This window comes from Mizuhopecten yessoensis, unplaced genomic scaffold (genome assembly GCF_002113885.1).
Source record: "Mizuhopecten yessoensis strain PY_sf001 unplaced genomic scaffold, ASM211388v2 scaffold716333, whole genome shotgun sequence".
In the NCBI taxonomy this organism is placed as follows: domain Eukaryota; kingdom Metazoa; phylum Mollusca; class Bivalvia; order Pectinida; family Pectinidae; genus Mizuhopecten; species Mizuhopecten yessoensis.
In genome coordinates, this window is record NW_018480064.1 from 159,444 (window position 1) to 172,271 (window position 12,828).

General features: G+C 36.4%; 1 protein-coding gene across 1 annotated transcript in view; it reads left to right on the forward strand.

Moving 5' to 3' along the window:
• The first annotated feature begins 452 nt into the window (after window positions 1-452).
• LOC110443246 (serine/threonine-protein kinase H1 homolog) overlaps window positions 453-12,828 on the forward strand; it is a 28,665-nt gene continuing 16,289 nt past the window's right edge. The window contains exon 1 of the mRNA XM_021487337.1: window positions 453-1,723. Within this exon, the coding sequence (XP_021343012.1) occupies window positions 815-1,723 (909 nt within the window). The 5' untranslated portion in view covers window positions 453-814. The remainder of the gene's footprint in view (window positions 1,724-12,828) is intronic.

Sequence of the window (12,828 nt, forward strand, 5' to 3'; positions counted from 1 at the left end):
TTTCTTAGCAGCTCGTGATAACAGCAATTGTTTGTCTAAATCTTTGTTGGGTGCGCTGATAAGTTGTGTGTTATGTAGCGAAGTAGGTCAGACAAACAAAATAAAATTAACACCACATATGATATCACGTTATAAAATACCCAGAAACACATCCCTACTGTCATAACGCCGCGTACTTCATGATTGTGAAAGTAATATTTGTTTACCATCATTACACGGGAACAGAAACAAATGTTTACATATTTTTTTCCACAAGTGAACTCCCGTTAGTCGTTATAACAACTCCTGACGTTGTTCACAGGGGTTTGGATAGTCAAAGTGATAATATGAAATTACCCACGGTGTACCGTTAGTTGTGTATTAGGCAGCCGTACAATACACACAGACAAACCCCTGTGGTTTTGATCTAGGGATCACGTGTATTAGGATTGGCCGTTTCACGATCTTTCTATGGGATAACGGTATTAATGCGCGATTTGCGAAAGATTATCATCGTTTGTGGATTTTAATGCTATTCTTATTCATATTCCTCATTATTTCAACATCTGAATTATAAATTGACGATATAAACTAACAAAACAGGATATCTAAGGAGTGAACAGTGCTTATGCACACGGACTATTTTCTTCCGCGGAAATCATGTAATTAACAAGTGCCCGTCGTCCATGTTGTTCTTCGACACCAATCGGATTCTTGAGTGGATTCTAAAAACGAACGGATTTGTGTATTCCCTCCGCGTTCATAACCACGACCCCCTTCCAAACACCTGAGGGGATGACACCATGTAGAAGGAAGTGTTTTTCGTTTTATTTCAATGGGCTGTAATGTGAGTAAGACGGTGCCTGATGACCCGACGGCAACTCGGGTCGTTGTCCAGGTTTTTGAGCAAAATGAGCGAAATAAGGAAAACAGTCGCCAGAATCCACATCAAAAACACTCTCATGCCCGTAACAACAAGGACCAACCGAGGGACCCCCGGGCCTCGGGGCCTCCGGCTGACGGGCAGAGGTCGAACCGAAAGGTGAAAAAATACAGAGATAAATTTGATCCCAGAGTGACAGCTAAATATGACATCAAAGCATTAATAGGAAGGGGGAACTTCTCTAAAGTGGTCAGGGTGGAACATAGGGTTACAAGACAACCCTATGCCATCAAAATGATTGACCGGGTACAGGGCAAAGAAGTTTTCGAAGCAGAGGTCGCTGTCCTACGCCGAGTTAAACATTCGCATATAATACAACTTATAGAAGTGTTCGAGACGAAAGATAAAGTGTACATGGTTATGGAACTTGCGACAGGTGGTGAACTTTTTGACAGAATCATAGCAAAAGGGTCATTTACGGAAAGGGATGCTACTCATGTGCTGAACATGGTTTTGGATGGTGTGAAATACCTGCATGGTTTAGGTATAACACATCGAGATCTGAAACCAGAAAACTTGTTGTACTATCATCCGGGTCATGATTCTAAGATCATGATCACAGACTTCGGATTAAGTGCTACGAAAAAAGGTTCAGATAATTTTATGAGAACTACATGTGGTACTCCAGAATATATAGCCCCAGAAATCATAGCCCGAAAACCCTACACCAGCCAGGTTGACATGTGGGCAGTGGGGGTCATTACCTATATCCTGCTCAGTGGAACTATGCCTTTCGATGATGAAAACAAAACACGTCTTTATCGACTAATCCTGAAGGCAAAATACAGCTATGCTGGAGAGGTGGGTTTATTAATGATGAGCTATAATGTGCAACATGCTTGTTTTTTCAGGTAACAGGGCGGAACATTGGATGACAATGCGGAGGATAAGCTTCTTCTGTGATGAACAGAATCCAATTCAAGATCAATTATTAACCCAACTTGTTTTAAAAGGAAAGAAACTGTTGAATACTTGCGAGATGCATGTTTATTTCTCTCGGTGGAGTAAAAAAGCGTGCACCTTTGGGTATTTTACAAGAATTTTATATATGCTGTAATACCTTAATGCTTTGATCTTCCATATTCTGCGACAGAACTCGTAGATATGAGTGTAATTGTTTGAATCATATGACAAGAACATATTTATATACTGTGAATATACTTTAATTGGAACTAATAAGTTCCAAAATTTGCCTATCTTGAATTTACTTCCAAATGATTAGTATAATCAAATCATTCCATGATAATTTTTCCTGTGATTTCATGTGTTACATATGTAATACTGTCCTGACGATTTGTGAATCTTGCAACAGTTTTCATTGTTAGTTTGAGGCTCCCATTTGTATGTTTAAAACATCTATGGAATACCAATGAACATTTACACTCATTTTCGAAAATTTTAATAGGTTAACATCATCTGCAATTATAATCAAATTCTAGTTTGTCCATAAAAAGCTGCATTTGATCCTAAACAATTGTGTGACAGAATTTCACTTCTTGTGATTTTACCAGTCCATCTTTTTAGAAAAATGTTTATATCTGTCGACTACAGACACATGAAAGCAGACCTTAACATCAGACAATACAATGAACGACAAAAAAAGCATTATAAAATAAAACAGTCGTGCATTTTGTCCACATAAATTCAATTTGATGAAATGCGTTGATGCATATTGGTGAACAATGTACAGCTTCTCAGAAATACCTGGACTCTTTCACGTCATTTTGAAATAGAAGTATGAAAAACTTTGTGTATTTCGTATCAAATTACTTGTCACATGCTTACATTGATTCATTCTGAAACTGGACAGGTTGATAAATTATCCTAGCATTTAATATATTAAGTACATTAGTTTACTACACTGTTTTGCAGGAGTAGAGTCAACCAGAACTGCATACTTTTAGTTGATACCTTTTATGAATTATAATACACCAGAAAAAAAAGCTTCTGAACCATGCATGTATTGTTTATGCAATCAATTGTCATTTCATATTTGATGATGGATAATGATCTTTTAAGATATTTCAATCAATTGTCGATTAAAAATCGGTTAGCAAGCCGTCCCAAATTGTATACATTCTATGATGCAAGCTTGATGATCGTCTTGGTATGTCCCCCGCGGGATCTGATAGTTTAGCTTTTATAGTTACCACTTTAAGCTTTAATTTACATGGGAATCTATAATAACAGAGCAAATCGGCCTCTTAACTTTGCCCAATTGGCATTTAACGTGGAGAATGAACAATAGTAAAAAATTAACCTTTTCACCACTGTAGACCATAATGGACTCATCCAGATCAATGCATGATATAGTCTACTAAAGTTACATAGGGGTGAAAGGGTCAAATAAGATAATGATTTCAACAGATTATCAGTTAATGATTATCATAATAAATCAGTTTTTGAATCATTTGTGTGGCAGGACTATTATTGATCATCAGAACAACACTACCGATAGTGTTTCATTTGTAGAAACTATTTTGTAATACATGGTAGAACGGGCAGGAATATAAGGAAGGGCAAGGGACATTGGCCATACTGATATATATGTGAATTCAAAAATTAAACTGACCCAAAACATTTAATTAAATTTCATGTATTGGTAGATTTGTAGAAATCTGTCCTATTATAAATTATAATCTTTCATAACTTAAAGCTGTAAGTTACTAAACCAAACTGTGGAACTTTTGCAAAATAATGTTGGAACACACATTAAATTATGTGTTAAAAAATCAATCTAGTATCAATTAAACAACCAGAATGAGCCAAATATGCCTACTTTGTCATGTCACTTTGATAAAATAACCAACTTAACGTTAACCCTGTAACAAAAGTATTTTGCTTCACACACACATATATATTTGTATAATTTAAAACCCAGCTCCGGATTGCTGGAAACTGCATCTCAGAAACCTGCACAATCGACCTGATTTCATGCCATAATCCTTTCTTTAGAAGTCTGTGTAATGTATCAATGTAGGGATTGTAAGGGCATGTTGTGAGGTACTGCTGCCAAACAGTGGCGTGCAGCTAGGCCTTAATGAGGAGGTGCAGTGGATCTGGAGCTACTTACACTGGAATATATAACAATGGTGGGAGGGTCTTAATTAGAGGACAGGTTCACAGCTGTGAGGCCGGGGTCAGGATAACGAGAGGATCCATCTCGCCATGTGTGTCCTTTACCAACAGGACATGCACAGTCTAATTGGGTTTTTTTCATGTCCTTAATTCGTGTTCTTTAGCAGTATCAAATCATGTGCAAATCAGATAACATGTTCTCGTGATTGAATTCGCATAAAACATGCCATTCTAAATTTAAATTTTAAAAAATGCTTGAGGAAAATAAAAATATTATGGCACGTTTCAAGAAAAAGATAAAATACCAAGGTAGGTTTGATCTTTTAAATGCCAATCACCCATTCTGGTATACACATGCAGTTAAAATTGTTGTGTGTAAGCAAATTCAAGAGTTAATTCATCAGGAAATAATTATTTCAAGTGATAGAATTAAACCCAGAGACATATGCATCTAGACATCTAGAACATGTGTCCAAAACAAAGGTTAAAAGGTTTGCTATTGATATGGGATTTCCAAGCCTGACACTTTTTGCAAGTTGTTCCACTACGTAGGTATTTCCTTTAGTCCTCTTTGCATAGTTCTTTTCTTAATTTGCATTGATGTTCCCATTCGAGGGTTCACAAAAATTGCAGGGAACTTAAAATATTTCAAAGATATGTCTGACTCTTGTATTCCTATTGTCTGCTTTGTTACTTCATGTACAAACATGCGTCTTTAGTTTCCAAGACCTGTATAGATACATAATGTAAGTCCTACTGGTCCTAAACTCTATATAAAGATAGAAGTCTAATTTGACTGAAGTATTATGGTATGGGTTGTCCGGCATTCTCCTCCTACATTTTTCGACCGATCTCTTTGACACTTGGTATACATTATAATCATGATATGAAGTTGTGTCTCCCTTTAAAGAATTTTGTCCGGCATTCTCCTCCTACATTTTTCGACCGATCTCTTTGACACTTGGTATACATTATAATCATGATATGAAGTTGTGTCTCCCTTTAAAGAATTTTGTCCGGCATTCTCCTCCTACATTTTTCGACCGATCTCTTTGACACTTGGTATACATTATAATCATGATATGAAGTTGTGTCTCCCTTTAAAGAATTTTGTCCGGCATTCTCCTCCTACATTTTTCGACCGATCTCTTTGACACTTGGTATACATTATAATCATGATATGAAGTTGTGTCTCCCTTTAAAGAATTTTAATGTACAATTTTTCTAAAAGTTATTGCCCTTTGTTCATTTCAGTATTTGATTTTTTGTCCGGAGATCTCCTATATTTTTTGATGGATTTCTGTGAAACTTAATAGGCTAAATAATCATGGTATGTTGTGTTTCCTTGAAAAGAATTTTGATTCAACAATTTTTGCATAAGTTATTGCCCTTTGTTTATTTAAGTATTTGATTTTTTCCGGCAATCTCCTCCTACATTTTTCAACCGATCTCTTAGAAACTTGGTATACATTATAATCATGATATGACATTGTGTCTCCCTTAAAAGAATTTTGATTCAACAATTTTTCTAAAAGTTATTGCCCTTTGTTCATTTCCGTAGTTTTTTGTCCGGAGATTTTGAGAATGATGCAGATCTTATTTCAATGTAAAAAAGTATATAACACTATATGGCATTCGACGGGCGTATATTGTTCCACCCCGCTGTACTCTTGTTAACTTTGCTATAATACACGTGCTCTGAGATTTAAAAATGTGCTCAGTACTTTGCTATACTAAGATTTCAAAAACTGCCCTTTACTATGCTATACTGAGATTTTAATATCTGCCCTTAACTTTGCTATACCGAGGTTTTAAAATATGGACTTAACTTCGCTATACCGAGATTTTAAAATCTGCCCTTTACTTTACTTTGCTATATTGAGAATTTAGAATATGCCCTTTACTTCGCTGTATATATACTGAGATTTTAAAATATGCCCTTACTTCGCTATACCGAAATTTTAAAATCTGACCTTTAATTTGCTATACTGAGATTTTAAAATCTGCCCTTTACTTTGCTATACTGAGATTTTTAATGTATTGTATCGAGATTACACTGGTATTTCCAGGTAATTTTCGGTGTTATACTTTCCACATCCTACTTCCAAGTCTGAAGTTCCTTGCTTTACAGAATTCCAGATCTTTCAAATAAACCCAAGTGTCATATATATACAGCTTGTTTGTTATAGAGTTTTCCTAGTCCTTCTTGCTTAGATTGCTATACTGAGATATCCATGTTTGATACTTTGCTGTACAGATATTTTTGCTTCCTAATTTCCTAATCGCTCCATACAGGAATTTTGAAGTACTACTGGAACAAATTATACAGATTTTACAGTGCTACACACACTGGTACTCCAGAGCCATATATTGTGTTCAAGAGTTTCAGAAGACTCTGAAGGAAATTCAATTATTTTGGTAACAATGAAAAACTTGCTGTGTGATGATAAGATGCTGGTGAGAATGATAAAGCCAACATATATTTAGATTTGTAGACTTAAACATGTACATTGCCTCTGGGGTACGTCTTCAAAAGTAATAACGTTCTGTAACAATATTTAGAAACAAGTGTTTACAACATAAAAGTGCCATGAAAACAGTGATTAACAGGTGATGAAGCTATAAAATTAAATACATTGTATTTGATAAACTGATCTCCCTGTGGTAGTTAAAACAGAATGGGCATACTGTGGAGTTATAGGAGCATACACCGATCACAATAACCTGCTTCAACATAAAAAGTTATAGGAGCATACACCGATCACAATAACCTGCTTCAACATAAAAATAAGAAGGATGCGCTTGCACACAACAAATAACAGTAGATTATAGCTTCCGCTACAAAAGTTGTTTTTCTCGATTCAAATTTGTTTTCCGTCACAGATTTTGACTGAAGGTGTTTACGAGTGGAAGAGATGATGTATATGTGATTAGGGTATTTGTGCTGGCCATTGCTTCCCATGATATGGAGTGTGTTTGTTGGGGGAAGTTGATCCCCACCTCAGGCAGACAGGGTGTGTAAAATATCCTGGGTTTTTTAATGTGGAGAGAATGTTAAGCCACAATGGAGAAGAACCATGCCTTTGTAATACTGTATAATCTGTGGGTGATGAGTCAGCATCAGCATCTACATACATACATGCAGGATATATAGGGCACCTACTGAACTTGACGAGAGCAGAGGCCCCTACCAGGGGAACACTGACAATATAAGTGAGGGGGCTGATAATACATAGGGAATGCAGACAATACACTGGGAACACTGACAAAACAGTGATAATACATAGAGAACGTTGTTACCGACAACACAAGGAACACTGGGAACACTGATAAAACAGGGAACACTGACAACACATAGGGAACACAGATTACATATGAGAACATCGGTACTGGCAACACAAGGTACACATGGAACACTGATAATACATAGGGAACACTAACAATATGAGTGGGGGGGACTGATAATACATAGGGAACACAGACAATATGAGTGGAGGGGACTGATAATACATAGGGAACACTGACAACGCGTTGAACATTGATAACACACAGGGAACACTGATCATTACATAGGGAACAGATTATATAGCGAGCCCAGATTACATAGGGAACACAGCTGGTACTTACAACACTGGCAGGAACACCAAAGAGATGCACAGGAATTCGAAACACTGATAATACATAGGGAACATTGGACACAGGGATCACAGATCTAGACAATACATAGAGAACATTATCAATACATGGGAAACACAGACAATACGTAACTTATCAGAATCATCAATAATACATAGGGAACACTGAACACCAACACTACAGGGGGAACATCAACAATGCAGTGATCATGAGCACATAAAACTACCTGGGTGATGAGGGAATGCCAACACAATGGTGGGAGGGGGCACATCAATACAGGGGAATACCAATGTTACAGGCCGAATATTTAAAATACAGAAGCAATGCCAACAATATGGGGGAACAACAGTTGAAGAGGGAGGCATATTATAAACACACATGCACCCTTCGATATTTAAAACAAAAAACTTTGATTTTTTTATTGGGGGAGTGCCTATAGAGGATATTCGCTTATTACATTTAATACGGTAATTAAACATTTATTTGTACAAATATGGCAGGACACCTTAATTTGTGTAGCATTTTGTGTGTGCTAAAATGGCCATCCATAATGGGAAAGGAAAGGAGAGGAGGGGGAAGGTGTCCTGTATTGCATGTGTGGTACTGTATGCTGTAGAAAGCCCGGCTGATACGTGTGGGTGCTGTGCCCTAATCAACAACACAATGTTCAAAGGGGATGGGAATTAATTTGAAGAAAGCTGTAAAAACAATACAGATTTATGAAATGGGAGACATGGAGAGATGTTCTTTTGTGATTTGGATCTATGATGAGGGTGGTTATTGTGTGATGGCAGTATCTGTCAGGTTGTAGCCCTACAAATTGTGATATATGCTCATTACTCCTTATCAGATTAAACGGAAGCCCATATACCTCCTGTACTTGGCAGTCTCTTTTGTCTGGGTAGCCTTATCCACCGCCAATATAATAACAGTCGGCTAAATTAGTGTGTGTCATAAAAGGTCCCTATTTAGCTTCTGACCCGACTTCATGGTTCTACAATGGGTTTTCGTTTGATATCGGACCATTCATAAGTGGGGTGCTTTAGTGCGCAATGATGGTGTTGGTCCATTATTATTAAAGAACTGAAAGAATAGAATATCATTTCATCAGTGCTTTTACTTAGGAGCCTGGCCCAGGTCGCTAATGGATCCCAAGTTTTAACAGGACCACTGGGAAGTGCCAGAATACTACAAAGGCTCGGTAATACCATGGTAATCTCCTAATTCCTGCAGAGGAAATGCTGTCGATGCTGCAGAAGTGGAATTAAAATTTTGGAAGTAATGCTCTGGAAGGAAACCAGATTTTATATAAAAGACTGCCAAAATCCATCTCCCTGGGTTAGCGGCTACTTCAGATCACCTAGGGCTTTAATGCGTCTGTTGTTGTCAGGATCAGAGTTTCACCTGTAGAGGGTTTCAAATCGGGGTTTTCCACTCATTTTACCCTCCCTTCATCATTGAAATGCCATAATTTTTATTTCCTTCGATTTTTGGAGATGTTTTTTGCCTTTGTTTTATATTTTGTTAACTTATAAAAATATGGATAATTCACTTTTACTGAACAAAACTAGAACAAAATATGTAATCTTCCTTTACTTTGATTTTTTTTTCTAGCTACGGTATTGGAAATGAAATGCAATTAGACATGTAAACCAACATGTCTGTGGTCTCGATAGAGTTGTTCTGTAAGTCTAGCCTGAGACTGATATCTCTCTGTAACTAATAAATAATGGACTAGTATTTCTAGCCAAGCCACATTAATTTTGTATGCAGGTGTAGTATTTTGAAGGAGCAGCACTTTGCTCTATAGTAAACAAGTTGGGAGGTCAAGTTGATGATTTCAATCTTGGTACAATCGGTTCTTGGAACAGTAGATATATATTTGCCGTAACTGTTTTGACATCTCTGTGGTGTTTGTCCAGCTAGAACAATTAGGGTATATAATGGTATGTTACTAATTATTTTCTGAAGTATTGAATTTATAGGTATTTCTGTAAAACAGAACAAGTTTTATGCATAGACTTAAGTAATTTTTGTGACAAAGTTGGGTTTGCTTCCAAATGTTGTGGGTTAATTTAATATGAATGGTTCATGTTACGATCTTATTTCTAGACAACATCTACCTTATTGGATACAAGATTTGATGGCCACCTCCCTGTGAAGAATATATGATCTTAATTTCTTTCTGTAATATTAGATGCTTAATTTACTATCCAGTCATTCAGAAAATGTATTTTACTGGTCAGCAAGTTCATTATGAATGTTTGGAGAATGAAACCACTGCCTCTTTCTAATTTACCTATTTTACCTTTTTAGGTCACCTGAGCTTTAGCTCAAGTGACCTATTGCTATCCGTTTTCGTCCGTCGTCGTCCGTCGTCCGTCGTCCGTTAACATTTTACATTTCAAACTTAAAGTCAAGTTCTGCTGGGCCGATTGAACTGAAAACTGGTAGGAATGATCGCCTCATGGTCCTGACAAAGTGTTGTTATTTTTCGGGTCGATCAGAAATCCAATATGGCCGCCACGGCCGCCATTTTGAAAACCTATTTCAAACTTAAAGTCAAGTTCTGCTGGACCGATTGAACTGAAAGTTGGTAGGAATGATCGCCTCATGGTCCTGACAAAGTGTTGTTATTTTTCGGGTCGATCAGAAATCCAATATGGCCGCCACGGCCGCCATTTTGAAAACCTATTTCAAACTTAAAGTCAAGTTCTGCTGGACCGATTGAACTGAAAGTTGGTAGGAATGATCGCCTCATGGTCCTGACAAAGTGTTGTTATTTTTCGGGTCAATCAGAAATACAATTTGGCTGCCATGGCTGCTATTTTGCTGCTAAGTTCTAATAGGCCGATCTCACTTAAAATTGGTCTAGGAATGATCAGCTCATGGTCCTGACAAAGTTAAGTTAACATTATACTATTTTTTACTCAAATTGGTACATATTTCAACAACAAAAATAAATACTATAGACTCAGGTGACCGTTAAGGCCCATGGGCCTCTTGTATATACACAGAGCCCTAGTCCACACTTGGAACAAGATTATTACACACTTTATCTTATTTACAAATGTGAGGAAGGGCTATCTTTTGTAGTGATATTCATTTGTAAAATTTGTTTATAAATGGCATAGACATAATATCAAACATGGACTTATCAGTGATGAAATACGGTAAATAATTCCGCACCCAAGAAAGCTTAACATATTTACGAGTCAGACAAATACTGGGTACAATATTTTATGTACACTCCACACAAACTTCTCCCCAGCTATACAAATCTAATCTGGTGTATGATAATTGACAACAAACCTATCTTCTAATCCACATTTGCAATTCTAAGGAACGGCGTTTATTTTCTATTACAGTATATTTGTAAGAGACCTGTTAATCTGCAGCGCAGACGTAAATCGTGATGGATGTAGGAAGCGTATAATTTATTAGTATTTCAACAGATTACTCTTGTGTTTGAAAATGGATAAGCGAAAATTGGAGTAGTTGTGCAGGTTCTGTTGTATTTATACTAGAATATGATTGGTACAGAGAATAAGCCAAGGATGGTTCATCTGTAAGACTAATATGGAAGTGGTGTGGGGTTAGGGTCAAAATGTTACCAAGTATAAAAATGAACTGAAGAACAAATGACAGCTGGAAATTTGTCCAATATTCAAGATGGATTATCAAAACTTCATCCACCAATAACCCATTATCACTTGAAGTGTTTGCTAACAACTTTTTTTCTCTTAAAATTGCATCATACTTCTTAATAAATAAAAAAAAATCTAAGAGAATTCAAAGTATAATTTGGGTATGTAGTACATACTACTTGGTTCTACATAAATTAACTAGTTCTTCATAATATGTTTGTACTAACAATTCTGAAGTTGATAATGACCAGTAGGATAATGTTGGAGAAGCAAACATACATGTACGTAACTTTTTTTTGGTCCAGAGGGTCGCAGTGTGTGCATATCTTTGACAGTTAATTTCTTCCTAGAAATTTGCAATATCAGTCTTGAGAAAAATTGATTACAGAATCTGATTGATATCCGATTTGATAAAATAAAAGTTTCCAATCACAGCAGCAGTATACAATGTAAAGATAACAAACATTTTGATATGTAAAAGCTGAACAATAAAAACTAATACAATGTTATTCCTGGAAAAATCAGTTCGATACATTAATAGGTGCATTTGCAAGTACGATTCGATTCTTCTGTGCAAACTTTTCTATCAATGGTAAAGACAGTTCCTATTGTTGAAGCCGTTTACCTTGTACATTTTAAAATCATTCATTAAGGTCACAGAAGCCTATTGACACTTTGTGTTAAGACATAATAGGTACATGTTGGACTTCAACTGTAGATTTTTGCAAGATACAATATTAAAGTTCCATCACAAAGGAGAAAAAGGGACCTAGATAATACAGGTATATTAGACACACTATATCCATCGTCTGTATATGTGTCAATATGCAGATAAAAGTACGTACTACACTTTGTCACATCAAGAACTTGGTTTACATTGAAGAAATGTAATTGGTCGATACGTAATGAACTAGATAGGTATTCTGCTCGTTAAGACAAAAGCTCACCTTAAGTTCATTAATCACTAGGTAATAGGTATTCTGACAGGAAACACGATTGCGATTACCTGTACAATTATTTGTATTACTGGGTGCCGGGTACTGTAGGTCTAGAATTGGATGTCAGTGCTCATGTTCAGTTCGTTCTCTCAAGCTTCACATTCCACACAACTATTCTTCTATGGGTTTGGAACTTTATCTTCCAAAAGAAATAAAATAACACATAATTGGTGGCTAAAAATAATTAAATCCTGAGGAAATTCTAAAGAAGGAAACTTAGTAAAAATTGTTAAAGTACAATAAATGAATGTAAATAAAGATTTTGTTTTATGAAAACGCGTATCAGGTTGACTGCCTGCCTGTAAGAAATATTGTAATAGATTTTATGTATGGTACTTGTATAATACTTATGGGTGCATTATCTTAATCCTGCCTCCGTGATGTGGAGGAGGAGGTGACGGCAGGCTTTGAGTCATAAAAGCCTAACTTTCCCGATGCTCCATAAAGATAACATTGCATGCATTAAAAACACTGCCAAGCGAGGTATTCTGACGTAACGCTAATCATGACATGATATAGAACATTGTATTCTTGTTCAGTCTCTCAT